This window comes from Colossoma macropomum, unplaced genomic scaffold (assembly GCF_904425465.1).
Source record: "Colossoma macropomum unplaced genomic scaffold, Colossoma_macropomum, whole genome shotgun sequence".
Taxonomy (NCBI): domain Eukaryota; kingdom Metazoa; phylum Chordata; class Actinopteri; order Characiformes; family Serrasalmidae; genus Colossoma; species Colossoma macropomum.
Genome location: NW_023494800.1, coordinates 25,533,741 through 25,559,529, shown reverse-complemented (window position 1 = coordinate 25,559,529; position 25,789 = coordinate 25,533,741). Strand labels below are relative to the sequence as shown.

General features: G+C 38.5%; 1 protein-coding gene across 1 annotated transcript in view; it reads right to left on the bottom strand.

The window, feature by feature from the left end:
- Window positions 1-25,789, bottom strand: part of LOC118819649 (transmembrane protein 164) — a 45,480-nt gene extending 19,691 nt beyond the window's left edge. Inside the window, exons 1-2 of the mRNA XM_036587462.1 lie at window positions 24,416-25,789; window positions 6,129-6,178 (exon numbers count right to left, since the gene is read on the bottom strand). Coding sequence (XP_036443355.1) covers window positions 6,129-6,178; window positions 24,416-24,853 — 488 coding nt within the window. The 5' untranslated portion in view covers window positions 24,854-25,789. The remainder of the gene's footprint in view (window positions 1-6,128; window positions 6,179-24,415) is intronic.

Here is a 25,789-nt window from a genome sequence, read left to right as displayed (position 1 = left end):
CTACTGCTTTACTGCTTTAAATTACATAAACTTTTTACCAATTACATAAAACTGTACAGGTCCAGAATGCACTGCACTGCACTGTAATGCAGGCTTATGGTAGCTTTTTGTTACAGAAATAATCTGTAATGTTTAGCTTAAGCCTGAAACATTTCATTTTGTCATGGCTAGGCCTCTTCATATGGACAAGTGCTTAGAAATCACATAGCTCATGACACAAAGCATTCCTTTATGGGACTGGATTAACTCATGGTGGAATCAACAGTTTGTCCTTGTAGATTTAGATTCAGCAGCTTTCTGAGAGCCTACAGCAGGGAAACAGAGGAACATAATTGGCATTCAGCTCAGGCATTTGGCGATGCTCTGGTCCGGGTCCAGTCCCACCTCTCTGAATGGAAGTTAAAAACAGGCAGAGGGATGAATACCTCTGTATCCTTTGGCAACTGCGCCATTATGGTGCTCACGGCCTCCTCACTGAGCCTAACTGAAAGCACTGTCGGCTGGGGGCACCCACTAAATAAGCCACTGATTCACATGCAGAGGAACAAGCCTTTTGGTAATCTGGCAGAAGTTCAAATGTTACACAATGGCTGAACACAAAAATTAACTTTTCATTCCAATTTGACTTGCAAAGAACATTCCATTGCTGTCAGCGTCGATTCTCAGAGCTGGATCACATTTCACAAACGTGAAACAACCAGAAACAAGAGGGAAAAAATGTAACAAAAACAACATAAGTACTTTCCAAGTAGTGCTAAGACTCTTAAAAAATTTAAATTAGCTTTCTTGTGAAATGCAGAACACCAGCTTTAAATTCGGAGATACGGTTAAAAGTCCCTTTTTTTCTGTCCGACTAGCCACCAGAGAAGGGAACAGCTCAGATTACTCTGCTGCAGTGTTTTTTTCCACACGAACAAGCAGCAGAACACACAGGACTGTAACAAGATCTGATGTGAACAGCTCTGTCGTTTTACCACCAAGGTGTAAATATTTGACTTTGCAACAGTTTCTTTAAGCGAACATTTTGTATGTAATCAGAAAATTGTCCGAGGACAAAATATGAGCGCATGAAGCCCAGTGCAGGTAACCCTGTAGAACAGCTCAGAACAAGTTATTATTGTATACTGTCATCTTTAATTTGGCTGCAAAACTGTAACTAATGAAAGAAAGAACACGAGCTTTAGCATCTAAGGCCGTATATATGAGGCTGTTTGCCTGATATCAAACTGTATGACAGCTGAGACGTTACAGTGTTCTTACCGAGACCTGAAGCTGTTTTGCCTGATGTCTGAAAGTAGATCGGAAAAGTAGGTCGTCTGAGAAGATCCTAAAATGTACACCATACCATAGGCAGCTTTTTGTCCAGGCAGGATATGCCTGCTACAACAGCTCACAGTGCCCTGCCCCCACAGCCTCCCCTCAAGCGTGGTGCAGCTCAAAAGCCACATTTCTAGAACAATCTCATCTAGTCTAGGAACATTTGATGTAGAATATCATCACCCCACATCTTTAAAAGTTCAGAATGTTCATATGTGGGAATAGTCGTGTCTTGCTATGGTTTGTAGTACTCTCGGTCATATATACAACGGAGAACATGCTAGCTAGCAGTCTGGAGCAGTAGGAAATTTATTTTGACTGTACCTGGAGTTTATAATGATCCTGTCACCTTGAATTGTGAGAGTCTTGCAAGCTCTGCGCAATCATAATCTCCGATGAGTCTGGTGTGCAGAGTTTGGTAACTTAAGGCAAGCTATTATTTGGCTAGATAAACAAACAAGGGGTTCATGAAAGTAGTAAATGTTTCTAGCTTTAATGTTAATTTTAAAAGACATTTATTGAATAATATTGAATATTTGTTGCAGTCTTACATGAAACTGACAGTAAATTAACTTTTACTGTCACAGGGAGCTGTTACTGCAGTAACTCCGTTAGCTGTCACCAGGCCTGAGCGCACACTCTCTGAAATTAATATTATTGTAGTATTTCAAAACTGGCATAGCTGCATCAATGCCTTCAGACTGATGCATCACAGCACAGCATTTTTAAACCCCTGTTCTAAATAAAATAGCTGCTCAGTGTAATTCATCCACGAATTCTGGCTGCCATTCGGCCAGTCATTGCTATTTTTTCTCCTCTAGTGACAGTACTGTCTCCAGGGAGACTTTGCTTTGGCCCTGACCTCGGATCAGCGTCTTGTTGGGTTCTGTTTTTAATTACATGAAGCCGCGCTACACAGCTGATCCCAGTCTTGCTCTCAGTTTTGGACACTGCTGTGTTGAGCACGAAACTGACGCCGCCATGGGAGTTGCTGAAGCTCCAGAGAGCGTGATTCTGCGCAGCATGTCCTCTTTCTCAATACAGATTGACCTCCCACGAGGAATTTCTCGCTGCTGTGCTCCTCGCCTCAGGGAGGCCAAACGCAGCAAAGGAAAATTAACAAGGAGCTACCAACCCTGATTTCTCCACTGGGACCTTAGCTATACATATTGCATAGATGACACAATGTTTATTAGAAAATGCCAGAGGCTGTGCACAACACCATGACTTTATAATGTGTGACATTCTGCATGTATGTCACAGCTGTCATTATTTATTGTGCACCTTAATAATAGATTTGAGTGTAATTAAACTTGGAGTACTGATAAAAGTAATTATGTTAAACCATCTAGTACTCAGGAGAGAGACAGAGAAGAGGAAAGAGAGAGGACAGAGATATTTTTGATTTTTATCAAAGATTTTTGTTCAATCAAAGTAACAACTAAAATTACTTTAGGAAAAAGTACTTTAAGACATTTAGTCATGTTTAGTTTTAGCATATTTAGTTGATACAATATTTAGTTTTTCCTGAAGATAAGTTAGAACAAAGAAAAAAGTACCAGTGGTACCACATTTAAAAAAAAACTAATCAAAACTATAAATACAGTGATTTTTTGCTTCACATACTGCACTGCATTCAATCTGGTTAAACAGGCCTAAATAGGGCCTCTTTGTAATGAAACATGAAGTTGGTCAGTATTCCTTACATACTAACTACAATGACATACTATATATATATGTCACAATATATATATATATATATATATATAGTGACATAAGTAATCTCAAACACAATAAATTGCGTCACACCGTCCACACCTAAGAACAACTACTATAAACTTTGGATGAGCAGCATGACATTTCCCCTGTTGTGTGTTTTTATCCTCAGTAATGTCCACACCAAGACCAAAGTGCAAGAAATATCTTTGTAGCACCATTCTAACTGAAACACTTCTACACCATCCATTCCTTTCAAAATCCAAATACAATTCTAGATTTTATAGCAGCAATAAACAATGGTACAATTTTCTGATCATAATTATTCTCTGGTTGATTCTTCTTTTTTTCTTCATTATTACTCTCTCTCGATCAAAGAGAGAGACACACATTCTTAATGACCCTCTCAAAACGAGAATATTAAAACGTTAATTCCTACTGGATAGCTTATTATAATTATATAGTTTGGTATTAGCATCAAATATCAAATAATTAGGTTTAGGTGGACTGTGTGCAGCGCAGTATGTGAAACTTTGAACAAATCACTGCATTTATAAGTCGTGTCTCAAAGCAAAGGCTACAGTCGAAGTAGGGGAGAATTTGCTAGCTCTGGTATGGCGGCTCCTGTTCAGTGTTCACTCACGCACATTCAGGCTGATCTGAGCAGGCTGTTCCACCACGTCATAACCAGTGAGTGAAAGCTGGATTAATGGTAAAAGTGAAAAGTCTGGTCAAAGCACCCCGAGGCAGAGAAGTCAGACCTCTATTAAGATTGGCTGAACAGCCCCTATTATGTTTAAAAACATGAAATTCAATTTTACATTCCATTACAAACTCTGGTGCCATAGCCACTCCAAGCTGTTCTCTGCGTTTTCATACGCTTTTGAATGAGAGCTTCAACGGATACACCAGTTAAGTCTTGATTTCTGAGATTTCACAGAAATAAAGGATGCATTTCTCAGCTGCATTCAATGAATCCTACCAAATTGGTCAGCCTTGAGTGAAGTAACAGCCGAGAAATGCAAACCTACTCGGGCACATCCTCGCTTTTGAGACACGGCTACAGATTTTGGTATTTTTTTGTGACACTGGTCTTCTTGCAATTGTGACATTACTACCTTGCTTGAGCTGTCCTACATTGAAATGCTCTCAAAACTCAAAAACAGTTACTGATACCAGTCCTGAGGACGGATGTGGCAGCTGATATTTCATTTTCTCTTTTATAATTAACCAGCTCCAAACAAACGAGAGTGGGAGAGTGAGAGGGTGTCATCATAAACGACCATCATTCTCCTATTTGTACTCAGATGACACTAGTGATGTTCCTAAGCGAAGAGTGTTGTGTGTGTTATGCTTTCTTCACTTCCTGCGAGTTTATATTTGTACTTGTGCCAGTTCCGTCACACTCCCAACTCTCCATTACTATCAAACCAGGCTCATCTCTGCTCCAGGCTCATGGTAAGCCAGTTCCACTGCATTACTGCTTATAAACTAGACCTGACAAGAACACTGAAAGTGCATTTGTGTAAATAGCATGGAGATATTTCAGGCTATCCATTACCACTCGCTCCTTTCCTGACCTACATGTGAGTGGGCTTCAATTTAAGGAGATTTAACCCCTAATCTGTTTATATGGCGCCACAGGGCTCTATCAAGCCAGTCTTATTGGAGGTCTGACTTCTGGCTCCACCCATCAGTTCTCTACCTTGGGGTGCTCCAGCTGCACTTTTCACTTTTACCATTAATCCAGTCTTCACCCACTAATTAATAGTGATGATTGTTTCATTGCCAATTTATTTTAAGTACTTACTAAAGCAGGTTAGGGCCAGCACAGGATACCACTGGGCTGGGATATTTTATGGAAAAGTCATTCTCAAAAACATCATCAAATTAGGTGCATGTATATTTTTTTCAGCAACCATCCACAATTCCCCACAGTTAACCCTATGAGAACCACCGCTTTAAACCACGCAGCGATCTAAAAATATCACAGAAATTACATAACTGGGGCTACTATTTATAGTAACAAGTTGAATGGTAAGGGACCTCTCTGCACCAAAAATAAATAAAACAGAGGATAAAGAAATTGTCCAAAACTAATTTTACAGATAATACCACAGTAACAATGTTACCTTAAATTCAAGTGCTATAGTCATGTTCATATTTCATAATACTCTTTCCTCTAATTTTAACCACCTTCTTGTGAGTTTTAAATTGTTGCTCAACACCATGATGCAGTGATTACTTTTTGACTAGGTTTTCACACCTTAAAAATGTATTTAGAGCGTAACACCTCTAATTAATTTAAAGCTTCCAGGTTGTGCGGCGTCATCAAAGGCATGTAGGCTGGAGTAGTATCACTGCACAGATTTATTTTTCAAAAAATTGCACTGAATACACCATTAACATTATATATTAAAGTTTCATTCTCTGTTTACATTTGTTTTCAGAAAGTGCAAGAGAGATTAATTAGGAGTACTTAGGGTGCATTCAGATTTGTCAGGTTTGGTTAAATTAAAATGAATCCTTTTGCGTTTGCTCTGTTAGTGCTTTCCAGCAGAGCAAGTGAGTGGCTATTTCATCTCTAAGTGACAAACATTAAAAAGACTTGTGCACTAATAGCACCCCCTGCTGGATAAACTTCAGACTGCTAGACGGGAGTCCCAAAGCCACGTCCACTTGCTTATCATGTTAAAAAAAATGGTTTCCATCACTATAGCGGATCCTTTTGTACAATTCCATGGTACAACTTTTCACATTTAATATTATTTAGCAAGTTGTTTAAAACTAAAATAGTCCTCTAGTTTTCTGTAAGTTCTCTTCCCTAACATGGTGGCAATGACGTTTGAAGCATCATCAGCATTATTACGTTAATTCATTTGTAACTCAATCGTTGTGTTTTTTTTAGAAGGGTGACAATATACTGTTTATTGCTACAGTCACTGGTTTTGTACAATATGTTGAACCAGGCTTGGCTGCATTAACTCTAGATTTGTACACTTCAAGTGTGGACCCAGATATCACCTTTACATAATTCTTACAACTTTACCTATTTAAATCAGGTAAACGGAAAGGTTAAAATAATTAATACTTACCTAAAGATGACCATAGCTGTTTTACCAGGCGGACAGGCCAGCAGAAAGATCTGTGGAGGTGAACAAAAGAGATGATGGACAGTTTTTAGTGGAGAGATTTAGATTTAAAAGCTGAGTCTACTGTGTTTACTGTCACTTCGTTATTGGGGACTAATAGAAGGTAACAAAGGTATATATATTAACATATAAAGACTACACATACTAAAGATTAGACCTCAGACCAAAATGAATTACTGATTTACTTTACTCTGTGTCCAAAGAAATGGTTTGCTAAATATTACTAGTGGTGTACGTATGGCACGGACACAGAGTGGATTGTAGCAGCATATGCCAGCCATCTGTGAACCTCCATGGGCAAAGCGGTCAGACGAAGCCATTATCATGGCACTGTGATCACACAATTAGCCAGGTCATTCAAGCACATGTTCGCATGTAATTCAAATGGATGGTGAAAAGTTGGACCATGTAAGAGAGCTAAACCCATCCTTATATCTGCAGATTATACACTGTAGGTCTGATTCAATGATATTACTTATACAGTCAAGATACTGTTGCTAGGTTCTCCAAGGTGCCGAGCAAACAGTGTACTAGTGAACTCAGTGGCCGCTGTCTCAACACCCTGGCCAAACAGCCACCAACCGTTGGTCAGAGAACTGTACTGACCTTCAAATGGCACTGGTTAACAGCAAACCGTGATACACCCTAGGAGGTGCATGCATCTTATCAGTACATTTTAGAACTGCACACGTTTTGGATGTTAGTCAAATAAGAGGAACATGTCTAAGAATAAGGAGCCAAGACTTACTGAAAACAGAAATATAATGAGTTTCTGCCACATACAGCTGACTGACTTACATTTATCTACAAAAGAAATGCTGAACGTGCAACTGGCAGAACTGGACTGACCACTCTTACATGTTCACACAAAGAACCTACACATTTTCCTGCAGGCTACGTTTTCTGACGTTGCAGTTTTCAACCAGACACAAGTGCATCTATCATATCACTGTTTTTTTTTCCTCCTCAATTTAGTCATATTTAATTCCACCCACTAGTTGACTCCCCCAATCACACAATACCACCAGCTCTAGGAGGGCGAGGCAAAGGCAAGCTTCCTCTGAGTCCTGTGAAGTGCCAGTGCATCTGAACTGAACAGCAAGAAGAAAAAAAAAGGAAAGGAAAATTCAAACAATCAGTAAAAGTAAATTAATAAAATAAACAAGGCTGACATTCAATCAGGTACTTATTATGTAGTTTTGCGCAGATAAATACATTGGTTACTGTTACAGGCAGTGTTTACCTGACAGACTTTAAATCTGTTGTTTTGCTATGCATGAAGTTATTCAGTATCACAAAAGTATATGTATTTTGGTGAAAGCAATAATATACTCAGAAAAGTATTGTACTGTTATCAACCCCTATTATTTCATATACTGTTGTATGCAAAATTTGGGCGCTCCCTGATAAAAACATGTTTTGTTGATTTTGCTGATTTGCAGGAAAGTTACATGTTTAAGACTTTTTCGCTTAGAAAATCATCAAAACATGTAATTTGACTGGAGGTGTTCAAATATTTGCATATGACTGCATTAAATATTTGAGACAAGTAAAAAAAATCTCAAATGTCAAGTCTATATTGTCCATCTCTGAAAAAATGACACTTTTTCATCCTCCTCAGAGTAAGTGATCACTACAAACACAAAGAATAACATAAGCGTTCTTCAGTGTTCTGCTCCTGCTTTTCAGATACAAATCAAATTAAATATTTGTATATATTTCTTCCCTCTTGCTCCTGATAAAGAGAAAGCAGAGAGTGGGCTTATCGCAGTCTCTGTGTGCCAATGGCTGCAGAAGAAGTCCTGGCTCTGAGCCAGCACTACTGTAGGATTAATCAGGCCCCAGACCGACATGGCTAATTACAGCCTGTGGGCCGAGCGGCCAGCACTCACCTCCTTGGCTCTGGAGAAGGGGGTGGGGGGGGAGAGGGAGGAGCAGATGGTTGTCAGCAGCTGCCATTAACCCAGGTGAAGCAAACGAGAGCGGGATCTGGTCAGTTACGTAACAGGACGACACTCTCTTTGTCAGTCATTCACAGGCCCAAGAGAGTTGGAGGAAAATAATCCGCAGTGAGAAGGAGCTCGAGACATTCGAACTGCGAAAATTTACTTGCAAACGGCAGCCGCTGGTGATAATGGTGCCAGGGTAAGGTGGACAATGGCATTAATGAAAAAATATGATTGCTGCAAAGCACTTTAAACTAGAGAGGTCCAGAAAGTGCTTCGCAGACAACTTAGTAAATTACTATTAATCGATTCATCGTTAATCAGTTAACTGATGAACAGTAACTGAGTTGTAAACTTAATTAAAAGTGAATCTGCAATGCTGAAATAAATCTGTAATGCTTCTTTTGCAAGTTGTATGGTGATAATACAGAATTCTCCTACTGGCCTCTTTTACAGTAAGGAACCTGGTGGACACTAATTTACTGACTTGTTTTAATTAAGTCTTTTTAAAGACATCTCTTATTCCCAATAAAGCGTTCTGCTTATACAGTATATCTTCAAAAAGCTGCACATGGCTTGTTATTGTTCGGTTCAATCCATTTTTATTGTTAGAAAAATCTTTAATTACTCAATTAAGCACAAACCAATCCAAAAACTCTTCTGGTTCATAATTTTAGTTGCGTTTATGAAATATAGCTTTCTTTATTATTTCAGAGTTTACTGCAGACTTGGGATGTTAATAATTAACTGATTGACCATTTACAGACAAAAACATAAATGCTTTCAGTTAAAAAGTTCATTTCCAATAAACAACTGATATTTGAATAGGCAGATTTTTCATTCAACGTTTTTGAATTGTATGAGGATCACAACTTGTTCAGACAGCTCTACTTAGCAATGCACAACTCCGGGTTATCTGAGGTTGACTGCGCCAGAGCCTTTCAGAAAAGGATAGAGCAGAGATTAAACCATCATAAATGGAGTTTACAGCATTATCACAACTAGGTTATTTAGCCACATGATACAGTGCTAAAATAGGCAACAACTGACACTTTTTAAATGTCATGTTGCCTCTGCTCAGTGCAGCCTTAAGCTTTAGCCTACAATTATTTGTTAGACAATGGTTATCCTATGTAGTAAAGCCCATGACAAAAAAAAGCTTAAAAGTTGTGACCCACTATGTTGATTGTTGTTTAAACTATGCATTTGAACTTCAAGCTAGTCCTGGTCAGGCCATATCTTCGTTAACTTGGGCTAATAATATGTGGCAAATGTAAGTAAGCAGACTACATTACGTTACTGTCATATCTGTTATGTGAGATGTATTTTTTCATTCAATAAAGCCTGAAGCCTTGTTTATATAAATGCAGTGCTGTGTCTGATGTTTCCATTGGTCATGTCCGTGATTTTAGGTTTGTCAGATAACAATTAATCACAGACTAATAATGTTAACAGTTACCGGTCAAAAGAATTTGTCAAAATTCACAGCCTTATTGCAGACAGATCAATATTCCAGGAAAATTACATAGAAGTGCATAAACATTGCATTTTCATTGCATTTTCCCAACCTTACTCGACCCCATATCAAAACTGTGTAAAATCTCAAAACTCAAAAATCATTTAAGGCCAAAAATGTCCACTTAAAAGAGTGAACTGCACCATTAACAAGGCTGTGTCTTATTCTTTTTCACTTAGAACTATTTAGCACTGAACAAAGAAAAGATGCACTGCAATTTAAATCCAAATTTTGCAATGAAACGGCCAAGGTAACCTTGAAGAGTCATGCTCATTAAAATGTTCTGGTAAGATTATATACTGATATAGTTTGATAGTTTAAAAAAGAAATAGGTCTTCAAAAGCATTCAAATTGTGGGCAAATGAACAAAAGGACAGGCACAAGATGGATGATATGACAGAGTGAGTATTAAATAATACATTTTAAACTACCACAACTGTGAGATGGGCTTGCACAATCATTCTGAACTCCATCGACTGACCCACAGAAATTGCAGCCAAGCATGAAAAGCATATCGTAATTTGATATTATTTGTGATCATACCTCATAGAAAGAGAACACAGTATGTAAGTGAAATGGAAAAGCAATTCATTGCATAATTAGAGCTGTCATGATACACTGGTAGTTGTTACGGGTTTCTATTTTTGAATAAGAACTCGATATGACAGTTGTGCAAGCGTCTGTTTGCAGTTGTGAGGTCCACTATAGCACCTTACTCTTCTGCCTCAAATTCCTAAGTACTTCCATAGTCTCCTGAAGCCTTTTCCCTGATAGATGAGGACTCAAACAATGTAAAAACAAAATGAATAACTGTTTAGGTAAGATATAATGTGAGTTTTGTTCAGCCAGACTGTACTACATGAAAACATGAAGGTGTGAGTTGGGGAGTGGGGTGTAATGAACAGAATAACAGGCTTTCATCTGGGTGGGACTAGAAAGCAAAACATGATCTCATTATACATTAGCATTTTTCAAGAGGACATTAAGTGAAATACAACTGCCCTCTAAAGAGCTATCAAAGCCAGAGGCCTGACTTATTACAAGAGAACAGATTTAATATGCTGCATATGCAAATATATACTGTAGTCTGTAGTTTCTTTTACTGCTACAGGTAACAGGTAAATAGACTGGCTTATAACCACAGACACAGTGCTCCTTAGGTAAACAAGCAAAGAAATGTAGCCTGCAGTTAACGCTGATGCAGCTGCCCTTACACTGTAAAACAGAGTCACACTCCTTCCTTCACCGTGAAAAAAAGAGAGAAAAAAAAACACCATCCTAGAAGATCAGGAACAAGGCCACGCTTCCAGGTCCCAAAGGTCTGACAGTGCCAGGAAGGAAACTACAGTTGGCCTTCCAACAGAAACATTATGAAAAATTCTTGCAAAAAAACTTGCAATCTCCTCAAAATAGGATCAACACTGTTGCTTTGTTTGCTGCACTGAAATGAATGAATATATGTTTATATAAACAAACAAGTTCTATTTGCCCTGACAGTTGACCAGATGAAAGCATGCTGGTCGTACAGGACAGCTTGGCCAGGCTTGGCTGTCAGTATAGCACCCCTTGCTGTAATGCCTACCAAGTTGTCATGCGAGAGCAGATGTGATCTAATGAAAACGTTTTGGGACAAACACTGGAAATGTTGAGCTAAATGTTGTGGGAGGACAGACTTGCTAGGGTGAGAACAAACTGAGTTTGAAATTTTGAAACCAACAAAACGCTTTATGAAGGCAGAACTTAATAATGGATGCGCTCATCCACATTGCTTGATGGACAGCAAGCCTGTCGTTAGCTCAAGAACACAAAGCAAGTTAGAATGGCTCCACTTATTCATGCAGACGTGTGATGAACGTGCAGAAAACATCATACGAGATTGATATAAACATTAGCTAACAATATGGTTTCACTAGCTAGCTTGCTCTGCTTGTGTTATCGATTGTACTCCAGATTTAAAAGGAGGGATTACAGACTAGGGACTCTATCACTGTTAGTGGGGGATTTCACTGCAATCCAGCACCAAAAGTTTAGCAAGTTATCCCCAGGCATGTGTTCTCGTTCTGAGATCACATCTGGTACCTCGTTCCAAGAGAAATGACAAACAAATAGAGCCTGGCTAATATGAAAATTCTGTCACTGATACCAAAACCAATTTTAATTTATCCAATCATTTCATTTTATACGATCAAAAATGAAACAGAATCTAATAGTTGAAGTTAAACAGCTTTACTGACTTCTATGATTCTCAGTTGCCAAATGTGAATTTTCAAATATGATTTCCATTTGTATATTGTATAATAATAATAATATAATAATTTACATATTATAATAACAAATAAACATAAAAGAATATGAACATTGTAGCACTAGTGCTGTTGGATATATTTTTCATCCATCATCTTTCACCAGTTTTTTAGGTGTCATAACATTTTGATTTTTTGGATGTTCAGCTTTTGATACAGTTTATGTTTTTGTTATATTTCCCAGACGGTGTTTTGTGGTAAAGTTTACCAGTTTAGCTTGTATTTCTGTAATAAAAGTGAGCAACAGGGTATAGGTACCCTTAGAAACAAGTAGTTTTCTTTATTTTACAGACTTGTCTTCATTGCAAAATAAAATAACTTAGCCCCTTAAAATCCAAGTCTTATTACACTGTAAGGCTTATTATTCAGTAACTATAGGGACATCAAAGCAAACTGGCTAAGCTATTCTCAGGTTACATAAGTGTGTAACCATACTTTCGGCCTGCTGGTGAGCCTTGGCCATAAATATTAATATAAGGTTACATTGGGATTTTTGTTAATACAAATAAATATGCAGACCATTAATATTAGCGGATTTCATCTGCCGACCAAAATATCAGCTAGGCCATAGTACAACTTAAAGTGTAGGATGCAAATCAAATAATAAAATGCCAAAGCCACGTTTCTTTTTGCCATGTGATGTCGTGACAAGGACAATTTATGCTGGTCACGAAGACAAATTTACATAAGAAACTAGACTAGAGTGCTCATTCATGTAGCAACCATGCATTATTTACACATCAGTAAACTCTTCTATTTGCTCTTTGCTGCACCTTTCAGATTTTAATGCAAGACTGGCTGACAAACTGAAACTAACCAAACGCAGAATTGTGGAGCCTGTAGGGTTCAATTATATTTGAAAATAGAGACAAAATATCACTTAGGCTACAGCAAACACTATTTGCCACAAGGAAAACAAGATTAAAATGTCATGTCTGGGACAAACAGCACATCAGTGCTTGAAGAATGCTAGACTTCTAAAAGCCACGGCACTCAAACTGAAACGAGCGGTAAACTTTGAAGTGGAAACTTTCTGCCTAGCTTGTGTGAACACTGTAGGGTGGGGTATGTTATGAAATTAAAGGTGTAAGACAAGGGCTGTGTGACAACAGGCCACAGTCAAGTTTAGCTAGTTAAAACTCTTGGTAATGAAAATTTGGATTCAAATAAGTTAACACATCCTCTACGGAGAACAGACTTCTGCACACTTTAATGCCCAATTACTGTTTATATGCTGAATTTGACATATTGGGAAAAAAAAGTTATGTTTTTAGATTGTATTTTTTTTTCAAACCACAAACTCAAACACAGAAAAATTGTGCACTGATAGCTGCAGCAAAATGCCATGCCTCCTACCTAAGCTGATACAAGCAATACAAGCCAAAGTAATCAGGTGATTCTAGGTAGGGCAGGTATGCATGTATTCCTGACTGCAGGTTACACAAGTACAGTTAACTCATAGTGCTAGGTCAAATGAGACGTAAAGCCACAGCTCTTTGCTGCTTGTTTAGCACCAATTTAAAAAGATTTATGGTGTAAAAACCTAGCCAACATCTAACAATTAATCTGACCTTCTAGGCTTGTCACAATTGTTACGTAATTGCCTTATCACAATTACGTGAGCTGACCGTAATTATATTTCAGTTATGACATTCACAACTGTATATTTATGTCACAACAAACAAAATTTAACTGCATGCATTTTCATCAGTTGGATTGAGGCAAATGAAGATAAATCCAAAAAAGCAAAAAAATAAATAAATAAATAAATAAAAACACATTTATTGGGCCATATCACAGGGTTTTAGAAAAAAACAATAAAAGCTTTAATTTCAGACACGTGGCAAAACTCCAGAGGACTGCAGTGGGCAATACTTGTTATTCTGAGCTCAAACAGTCTATAATTAGCTAGGAAGTAAGAAGCTAATCAGTCGAACTGAACACTCTGGCCTGTACTCTAATATAATTTAAATGTCTTCCAACAGAAGACAATTTAACTGTTACCAAGAAACGTATCATGAATTATTGCTTTGAACAGCTTTTACCCATTTTTAAAAATGTACTTTAACTTTAGATGTCAGGTCAGTGATGCGTTACCTGTGCGTACAGGCTTTCACGTTGGTATTTCATGTTTACTTTCATCTGACATGGTGGAATGCAATACTAGACATGCTTGTCCAGTTAAATATTTGAATTACGTAAAAGTAAAAGCCAACTGAGGACTATTAAGATCAGGTAGCAAACTGTCTATCATAATCTATGAACCATGAAAAATGTCAGCGAAGGCTCATTTCAAACGTTTTTCGGAGAGATCAGGCAAATAAAACCTTCTTCAGGTCTAATATAGATAAGTAAGCACTGCAGGTGCTCTTTATCAGCCACTCTTCCACATAAACAGCTCCAAAACATGTCTGGAATAAAAACTGTGTACTTCTCTCAACACATAACAGCACTAAGTCTCAAAACATGAGATTAAAGCTCCTGTGCAGCTACTACTAGGAAGTGTAAATAATACAGGTGTTCTCATTAAGCAAGGACCATGTTTTTGAAATGCTGGTGTAATTTCTTATAATGCTGGAGTTTTACAGGAACAGATCGACCAAACATGCTAAACTCGCAAACAATGAATGGAAGGTTTGGTAGGAAACACCAATTAGCATAGTATTCGCATAATGATAACTAGTGGCCATTCGCTTTCATTCCTTGTTGGCAATACTAGCTTTTTTGGTGGACTATCCCTTTAAGAGACAAAGCGCAATAAGCTTGCAGGAAAGAACGTTCCCTTCCTTCAGGCAAAGCACAACGGTGCTCCCCTCTGCAAACAGGAAGCAGGCCAAGAGTTCCTCACTGGCATGACTTCTGCACACCCGTCCCTGGCAGAGTGCCTCTGTGCTACAGCCAAACGTAGTGCTCGTCTCCCAGTCTTCAGATAGCACTGTTAGTACACTGTGATCCAGAGATTAAAAATAAGATCTACATGTATTTTCAATGACTGTTTTTGTGTGACATTATGTTCACTAGACTTTTTGTATTATGCAGTGGAGGATATCCAAGTGTAAAAAAGTATCTGGGCATGTTACAGCAAACATCACTTAGCTAACCGCTAACCTAGGCATGATTCAATGACACATCAGAATTCGTCATTTCAGTTTACTGCAAAACATCAGTGTTCAATTTAAGATGATACTACCTTACAAAAAAGATTTGTTTTTATTTGAAGAAACATTCTTACAGAAATTTTGCTCACTATCACACATTTTCTCTCTTGCATGCTCGCTCGCTCGCTCTCTCTCTCTCTCTCTCTCTCTCTCTCTCTCTAGGTGTAAAACAAAGTCTAGCTAAATGGTCTTGCTTGTCATGGAATAAATAATAAGAAAGCTAAAGGGGAACTGCTTAAAAATTGTCATAAGTCATTGACTTCCTCATTGTGGACACATTATGACCTGGTCGTTACATCAGACAGAAAACATTCGTAACATTGTATTTAGAGCTATGATAGCAACAGTATAGCTCAGTACCGTAGCAACACGTTGTCATTTCAGCGTCACACTGACCACGGATGCAGCGGTTCCGCCGCAGTGTGAAAGGATTTGGGTTGAGGTTTCAAATTTAGCAGTACCAGATTGGGCGTCAATTTCATGCTGGTGCAGACCTTTAGTCTTTGTGTTTTGCTGCAGGGCTGCTACAGCAACCAGAAATACTGCTCGTTTTCCATACGTACATATTTCATTCACGAGTTCTTTACCCGTCACGCAAGGTTGCCAGATTCACAGTTTTCCTAAAAATTCCAGTTAGTTTGTAAGTGCAGTGTGGGTGGAAATTACACTGGTGCGGGATGTGTTTTCTGCCTGGACAACTTTCTAAATGAACTGCAGCCGCACAGAAAGATTTGAAAATGAAAACATTTATATTCTCATGAATGATCCTAGTTTTGAATAGCTGGCAACTCATTCTGTTTCTGTGAGGCATGAACGGCATGTCCGCGTGACTACTGCAGTTTACACGCGCCGCCTGTTTGCACATACAGCAGCGGAACAGCAGGAAAAAAACACAGCTGCATACCGTGAAAACCACCAACACCCTATCAGTTTTTCTTTTTATGTCATTTTTTTGTCGAGCGACACTCGTCACCCCACCTATAAACTGGCCTTAACCTACAGGCTGTGGAGCTTCTGAGCAGCAAAATATGGCTCATCTTTCTTTGCGCTCATTAAATCTTTTTGCTTATTATGTTTTTACCAATGTGTATATGTTTACTGGTGGTTAAAAAAATTGCAGAATTTTTGACTAAAATTAGGTCAGGTAATTAGTTTCATAATAGTTACCACATAGTTTATAGTAGTAACTGATATTGATAATTCTATATTACAAATAATGCATGAAATTCTAGTTATAACAAACAACTGAATGTGTCTTTATAGCATAGTTAGGATTTAGTTTTAAGATTTACATACGTATAAATATAGGTCAGTCAGTCTCTAACAGTGAGCTTCAACCCCCACTCCTGCTTTACTTGCATTAGACAGATGTTCCAGTTGTGCACAGAGCTGAATGATTTTAGGAAAAAACATAATTGCTATTTTTACAAATACAAATAATGAAATCAAAACTTAAACTGATAAAATTAAACATCTAACAAGCACAATAACAAAGGTATCTATTCCTTACATGATAAGAATGACCTAAAATGATGCTCTGCCAGTCCATCACAGGGCAGACACACAGACATACGAAATGTTGGAACAGGCAAACAAAAGCCAGTAATGCCACATTTCAAATATTTAACATTTTACATACTGCAATGCAATAAATCCAACTAAACAGGGCTAATAATCCTGGCTTTGTAATGAAAATTTACAACATGAAATACTGTCATATTGCCCACCCCTAAATATAACTACTGTCATGATAAAGTTGATTTCAGGAACAATAAAAATCTCTAAACATTTGTAAACATATCAGGAGTGATGTAAAAGTTGATTGCACAACAATGCAAAGTACTAAACTGCTTATAGAAACACTGGAATTTCCCCCCCATCTTTTAAGTTGATTGCACTTTCATTTTCAGTCAGTCAGTTGTTAGGTTGGGTCCAGAGTGCACTATGAGGAAATGGTCTTTTTCTGAGGCTGGAAGAAGACCTTAAATTCAATTTATGCATGAGATATAGTGAAACAAAAACACAAACGCTCACTCTCAATTCAACATTATTAACCAGAAAACAAACAAATAAGATTTTCACTTCATTACACAATAAATGTGATACTATGGTAAAGCGCCCATACATTTTTCTTGTATTTTATTTCCTCCTGAGTTCCACTTATGACATTTGTGTAGGTTTATGTACCAAAACCATTTGTTCGTTGTTGTTGGACTAGAATTCCCCTTTTGTAGCTCCTGTACTTTGACAGTAGCAGACTTTGATACAAAAATGATGAGTTTCTTAGCCCTGGTTGTGCTTTTGAGACTTCTGCTTCTTGCACCTACAATTCTGTTGCCCAACTAACGGCTGGCATGTCCTGTGTACATTATGTTTCCTGGGAGGGTCACTAAACATGACCCACTTTTCATCTGGGTTTTCTATTTGTATGTATGAGACTGAAGAAAGAGGAATTCCACCATTTTCTAAAAATATGTGCATAATTAAATGGTTTGTTGTGAAATCCTTCATTCTCGACAAATGTATTGAGTCAGAATTGTTCACAGCGGTGATGATGGGAACCAGATGTCTAAACAGTTTAATGCCTCTTAAAAGCTCCCTAACAGAAAGTCATTACATGAACTTGTTATAAATACACTGCATGATGCCTGAGACAATGTTTTGCAATAGTTCTTAGATAAGATTTCGGCCCAAATTTATTTAGTTTTATACATCGACATGACGGAAAGGGTACATTCACATCTACATTACATATAAAACTACATTACATATAAAGACACATATAGGTTCACTGGACATTTTGGATACTAAATAAAATGGCTAAATTTGTGCTACAGACACTGGAACCCCTGGTTCCTGCTATACACATACACAAGAAGCATAGCAAAAATGAAAATAATGGATGAACATGTGGTGAAGAAATGCAGAAATCACAGTGAGAGCTGGAGAAATATTTTACTATAACCAGGCAGCTGACTTATCTTATCTGACTTATTCGGCTGTTTTAAGTGAGCAGTTCCTCCATCTCCGCAATCTGCTGCACACGTGGCATGCATATACGCCTGTTTTCCTCTCTGCTAGCTCCCTCATTGGATGCTGTCTGAATCACCCGTCAAGTTACGTCGATACCACCTCACATTACAGGAACGTTCTGAGTGTTGAAAATCAAATATGAAAACCCTGTAGAGTGCGACCAGTTTAAAACTATAGCCTAAACCAGCTGTTTGCTAGACATAGACTCTTATAACTACAGCTGAAAAAAGAAACAAAAGATAAATAAAGTGTTACAACGAATTACATGCTTCTTTTACACGTATCTTTAACTCTGTATGCGTTCAAATCAGAAAAAAACCCTAATACCCCTCTCAAGTACAAACAGTCCTTAGGGTAAAAGTGTAGCTGTTTGAATACGTGACACTGCCACTCATTTTTTAGGCCCTTTCATGGAGACTGAAAACTTGCAGCCACATCAGCTTGTTGCAGATAAGATTGGACACTCTTGCGTTAAGGTATGTATGGTCATCAGCTGTGTACTCAAATTAGTTCCACTTTCACAGATGTGGTTTGTGTGATGTGTAGTGAGCTATTAGTTTGTAGCGTTACGTGTGTGTAGTGCTGCTACATGCTGTAGTGCTGTTAAATAACTTATTATAAATCAACTCTATTTTTTGGTAATCATTAATACAAATAATGTCATTATCACTGTCAATAAACTTATTCTTATTCATTATTAATGTAGTTTGTACATGTTTTAAGGTAAACATTGACCAAAAATGTCTGTTTTGTCATGGTATCGTATCGAATTGTGAAGCTTACACCATGATACATGTCATGTCGCAAAGATGCTGGCAAAATTGTCTGTCCTTAGCTTCGTCATTTTCCAAAATGTTTTATGTTCTATAATTGTAATGTTTTTGTTTATTTTTTGTTTGTTCTGTACCTTTTGGCTGGTTTTGCTTTGTTCGTGAATTTGTAAAGTGTCGCTCAGCTGGATAATGGCCCTGTATAAACTAGAAAGTTTGTGAACAAACTATGTTGGCTTGACAAAGCTGCTAATAAAGCTTCACAAGTTAAAGCTGTCACAGACAACTCTCATTTGTTTGTGATAACACAAGTGAGTTTCTAGAGCAAATTCAGGAAGTCGTTATGGTGTTATGTTCTATGGTATTCCAGCTTGTTGTTAGGGCACAGCTTGATGGTTGGTAGGTGGTCCTTAAGGTGTCGCAAGGTAGGTAGCTTTAGGCTATTTCATTTATTAACAGTTTTGTGCTGTAATAAAGAGCTTGGTGAAAGTACAACTGTTTGTTGATTACAACATGGGGAAACTAATATACATAACATACTATTACATTATCATTACATTAAGTTTACATGCATGCCTAAATGTAGGGATGCACCAATACCACTTTTTCCACTTCTGATACATATACCTGATCTTTGAGTACTGGTCTACGATATGGTACTGATACCGATACTAACTCTATCTAACCTAAATAGCTCAAGTCCTGATATTTATACAGTTCCACATAAATATTAAATATTTTATTTTGGTATCTGGTGTTTTTGTGTTCTGTGCCACTAATAAAAATACCAAATTTGAACTAATGGCATTTACTTGCTTTATTATGTTGCATATTTGTACTACATATATTTATATATTATATAAGTCATTTATCTTATATGTGCATCCCATTCACTTACGCTTACATCTCATATTATACTTATTCACGCCAACAGTAGCAGTGGTTGAGCTATGGATTTCCGTGGGGTCCACAAGACCCCACGGCTGTGTAATACAGCTGACCGACGGAGACCATGGGTGGGGATAGTGAACACACTGTGATATGCTAAAGGCTAAACTACGGCTAAAGGCTATCGCTGCCTTAAGAGACCAGCAGTTTCTTCCAAATCTCTAATGGTAACTATCTCGATAACAATCTGGACTAACGTTACTTCAGTAGTAGTAGTAGTTGACTACTAGTCGACTACTACTAGAGAGGAGGGATTACTGAAAGAAGCCTGGCACAGCCATTCAAGTAAGGGACTCCAGTCAGTTGTATGTATGTTGCTTTATCTGGTGTATTTGTGATATACAGGTGAAAATAATAGTATAGTAAATAACCAGTATTTCACCCACTGTCATCACTGCCTTTCCAGGAAACACTGCTGTTCCCATAGCCAGTATCAATACAGCATTTAAGGACAAGCACAGGCTCCTATATCGATACAGTATTGTGTTGGTGCAATGCTACATAAATGGTAAATGTAGTGTGAACATATAACTAATCAATCAATCTATGGAGACTGGGCACAGTAGTGTGATACAAAGCATTAGCCCACTGACTCATCTCCTGCTTGCACCACTATAAGAATGCAATAGATCAATGACTGGCTAGAGTCACTACTGAGAACTAAGTAAATAAACTATTGTCTGCAGGCTATGTTTGAACAACTTCAGCCTATCTCTCCCTTATCACTCCCCTGGTCAATATTAGCATTATACAGTAAAGAATTATAAACGTCTTTGAGGCTGAACTCTCTATAAGTCAATCTGTCAAGACTCTACCAGTACAAACTCAAAGGCAGAGGTGATAAAGACCTATAAAGAGCTGAATTGCTTTGCGCTACTGTGTATTCACATCTTTCTATGTTTTGTACCATCTAGGGGCTGTTTCTGATGTTGGCCGGTGTCCAGCACACGCACTCAGCCCACTCCATACCATCATGCCAGCCAGACTACAACCAAGTCTTTGTGGCACACCACACTGTCTGCAGAACTGTGTGGATGCTGGTTTTTTTTCACTATCTTAGACATGACCCAGTTGGGATTATTAAACATTTCATCTATGTATAATTCAGGAGTTGTAGCTCATCAAGGGTGAGAGTTGTTCAGGAAGAGGTGCAATATGTGAAGCCTGGGCTTGGCATCTTTATAGAAAACACCAGAAAAAGAACAGAGACCTTCAGCAAAGCCACAGTCATGCTTAAAAAGGAATGGCTGCACAATAAGTCATATTTTTATACTTTTATATCACATTACTGTGATATGAGTTTCCACAATAAAATGCAGTGTTATCTACAAATTCTCCACAAGCGGCATCATTAGCAGTAAAACAGCTTCTGATGCTTCATAGGAGCAGTGCTTCACATCACTTCTTCAGCCTTAAAGTGCACAAAATTTTGCACAGTAGTGAAGTGCTTTCGTCATTTTTTTCTGTTTGCTTTAAGGAGAGGTTAGATTTCCATTTACACAGTAAAAAATGTATTATTACATTAATAATAAAGTTATACTATTTTAATAGTGATTTATCCCTTCTCATATTGTCAGTGACATCCAATAGCTTTTTCAAACATCTTATTTCATGTTACTGTCACCATGATAAACTACGACACAACATGTTTTTATGCATATCATGTCAGTTCTTCTAGATCACTGAACAAATGTATCATAAAAAAAACCTCACTGACTCCTGAAATTTACAGTATTTCTTAAACAGTTCACGTGCATTTCCTCTCACTGTTGACTGCAACTGTAATTTCCCAAATCAAATTAATATTGACATAAGTGTTGGGATTACCATTTATTACTTCTGTATCAGGACATTAACACAGCTTCTACAGCTACCTGTGCTTCTGTCTCAAACTCCTTCTTAAAAAGCTCTTCTTAAAAAATTAAACAAATCTGATAATGACACTGTATGCATGAGCAGTGTGTAACGATAATTAGGTATTGTTTCTAACTAACAGAAAAAACTGCTTTTTCATACAGCTTGAAATTATTTTCCACTGAAGTCAGGGTTGTTAAGGTCATGAAGTTAGCAGAAAAGGAGAATGCTTCACTTGCTTTTTCTGGCTATCCTCTTTTTTAGGGATGCACCGATGCTGGAATTGTGGGCTGATGAAAATATTTGGTATTTTTCATGTACATAATCATAAGTACATTACAGAGAAATGTAAAATTCATACGGTTTATACGGACCATTCTACTGAATTAGTTCAAACTGCAGTCCACAGTAAAACACACTGTGTCGTGTCTGGTGTGAAGTAACAAGCGTTGCGGAGTGGTACCGGATTAACACGCGTACGGCATTGCATCTGGTGCGAAACTGGCGTAAGCCACATTTTAGAACAGGACGTGAGACTGCATCCCTGTCCCTCATGGTCACATGGTGAGCAGTTAGATCCCATTGTTGTGATGTAAATGTGCCCTAAAATCTGGAAACTCTGGAAGAGTGTAACATTAAGAATTGTCTGTCATATGAGCTGAAAGATATAATAAAGAGAGCACTCCTGACCAACTAAAGATAAACCAGGGTACATAAATGCCTCCTAAAACAATTAAATGTTGAGTATTAATGCATACATGAAAGCTAAAACTTTACTTTGGCGTCTTACTAATACCGTATTTTCAGTACAGCCCATGTTTACTTTGGCAAAACAGCAAATGAATGATAGAAAATTGATGAAAAATGTTTCTGGCTGCATAATTCAACTATAACTGTTCTCTACCAGACAGGATCCACTATTGAATCATAACTGTTTCAAGTTAGGTCCTAAAGTTCAGAAGACTGTACAGCTTGAGAAGAAATGCAATCCTGTTTGTAACAAAAAAAAAAACGTTCAGTTGAGAAGGAAAAAAGGGGAAGTGGAGCAACGTTAACAAATACTTCTTCCTTAACATCTACACATTCAATTGCGTCAGTTACAATTAATACCATTTCTCTAAGCTGTTATGATGCAATATAATAACATTTTTGCTCTACGGCACACAATCCCTGTGTAACTGATGTAAAATCACATATTTTGCCTCAAACTATAAGAAGCATTCTTATTTTTGAAAGTACCGGCTATACTGTGTCTAACTGTGCACGCTTTTTGCCATACGGAAAAAGGCATCACCTCTAAATTATAGCAGCAGGATAAACATCAGGTTTGGTAAGATCAGACCATAGTCTGTGCCCCACAGGCAAGCTTAGGAATGTTTCTAGCTTTGACATGTTCTTCTGGGAGGACACCACACACCTTTTCTGAAGCTGGCTTATGCAACTTTTGTAAGTTTGAAGAGTACAAATGCATTGTCCATTCAGACATCAGTGCTTTGACAGATGAAAATATGTACTGAATGAACAATAAGAGATTCTGCCCTTTTAGGTTTATAATTGAACAGTGGTAATGGATATTTCACTTAGATCAAAGTTTGCTTTGACTACATATACCAGACCAACAAAATGCCAGGGGCATCATTTACAAGAGCAGCCTAAGTGCAACAATAACCTATTCTCTCAGTTTTAAGCAAAGTTTTTCCAGACCCAGATCAAACCTAAACCTAAACTAAAAAGGAGTCATCTCTGCCATTTAGTCCAAGACCAGGCTTAATCCATGTCCAGGAAACCAGCCCTATACGCTTTATTATGAGCCATGCTTCAGCTTTTTCTTAGCATATGACCACTCGGCTCACACACCTGTTTAACAATTGTGCATTTTTGGAGGGGTGTTTTTTTTACAGCTTACAAATAAAAACATTGATTTATAGCAGTAATGAACTAATACACATTAGGGGTGGGTGATATGGCAAAAACAATATCATTATACTTATGAAGACACTTTCACATCATGAATCATTATATTTTGTTTTTCTTTGGCTTGACAGACAAAATACACCAGTAATGTCATATTCAACCACTCTATAGATGGCACAAAGCCACTTCTCAAATACTGATATGGAAACCTTGAGTACAGGTTGATACCAATGACAAATCTCATATTTCCTGTTTGAAAGTACACCTTAAAATTGTATATTTCTAATTGAAGCACTTCACTTAAGATGAGCATCTACCCCAGTGTGAGGTAATTTAGGACATATTTTTACTGGATTTAATTTCTCTGTGTATATACTTCTACAGAACCTTTAGAAAGGGCTCTTCTATTGTATAAGCTTGACACTGTAAGAATAGAAAAGCCCTTTTTGGTGTTATACAGAACCATATACAACACATTCTCCGTCAATATGAAGAACCATTTCACCAGGCAAAGAACCATTTAAGCATGTAATAATTCTATACAGAATCCATGGTGCTAAAATGGAACCATGGCCTTTACTAAAGAACTATAAGCATTGAAGACCCATCCTTTTATACCCAACATTAAGTCTACCTGTGCTCTCTTGTGATTAAACATGCAGCTGCACGCTTAGGATCTGCATTATATGCTCAGAAAAATATGCTGTGGCGTAATTTACAGGATAACTACAACAAATCATCACATTGCCCACCCCTGACACACACTGTGGTAAACATGGGCCACCCACCTGCACCATGGTGACGACATGACAGGGGTTCAGAAGATAGATGACCGTCTTGGTAGCAAACTTGAACCCGACCTCCACGCCAAATGTCATGCACAGAGCCACGAGCAACAGGTTCTTCCCCAAACTGTCCTCTTTATTGTTCCGCCCGTCCTTCACCGCTTCTCTGTGCTGCTTGGCGACGTTGATTTTCCTGAGCGCCGCGACCACCTCCACGACGGACAGGACCACGATGATGAGGCTTTCGCACAACCGCTGCTGCGGAGTGATGAAGGCGGCGCACTCGGGGCCTCCGTTACCCTCGAACTTGGGGTCCACCCCACCGTACACCCAGTCCAGCAGGCTGTATATGTTATACCGAGACATGTTCCTCTTCTCGTATTGGAAAAGGTACGAACAAGACGGAATGAAGGACAGCACACTGACTTCTTGTCGAAACATGAACTGCAGCGTTTCGCCCTAACACAGTCCTCAGAGCACGGAGAGCCTACACCACAGCCTCAGACTACAGCTGAGCGGCTGGGAGCTTTCTGTCAAGTAGCGGGGATACAGATTTAGCTAACTAGCTAGCTAAGTAACGTTTCACACAAAGCCCAGTACGATGGTGTCGAGCCACTGAGTGAGGCTGACTGAATTAGCCACTGAACTGGAGCAGTTACTTCATTAATGCGAGCTCTGCCTTCTTTACAACAGTCCAATCCCTCGTCATTTTTAAAAACAGTAGCTATATGTGCGCTACCCCTCTCATTTTAGCAGCTGTATTCGGTAGGCTATGGTTAGGTAATCAGAAGTAGGAGCTCACAACTCTCTGGCGCTCTAAATCACTAAGGCTAGCTAGCAGCCTAGCGTTAACGGCAGTTTTACAGGTTCCGGCATGGCATCTTCAATGGGAATCAAACATTTCAACCCAAACCGGTCACAAATACTGGTCTGCCAGACACAGGTTAGCTAGCCGCCATCCTCAGAGACATTAACGTCCCCTCACTGTTTACTTCCAACAGTAACCTGACTGGAGTAATGTATAGAAAGACAACGTTACGTGGGCAAAGACAACGTTACGTGGGCAAACCCACCCCACACCCACACCCACACCCACACCCACACCCACCCCCCAAAATCACAAAAGCCAAAAAATAAACAACAAATTTACAGCCGAGTGTGACCTGCTAGCTACAGAGCTGCGCCGCGTCCGTGCTAAAACTGGCAGCTAACGTCAGGAGCTCGGTGAAATTCCGTGAGACAACACGTTGGCGAGTCCATGTGCTCCGTGTGGCTTCTCTCTCCCGTTGTCCAGCTCTCCTCCTCAGGCCCCTACTCTGCCTCTCTGCCTCTCTGCCTCTCTATCTCTCTCTCTACCTCTCTCTTTCTCTTTCTCTC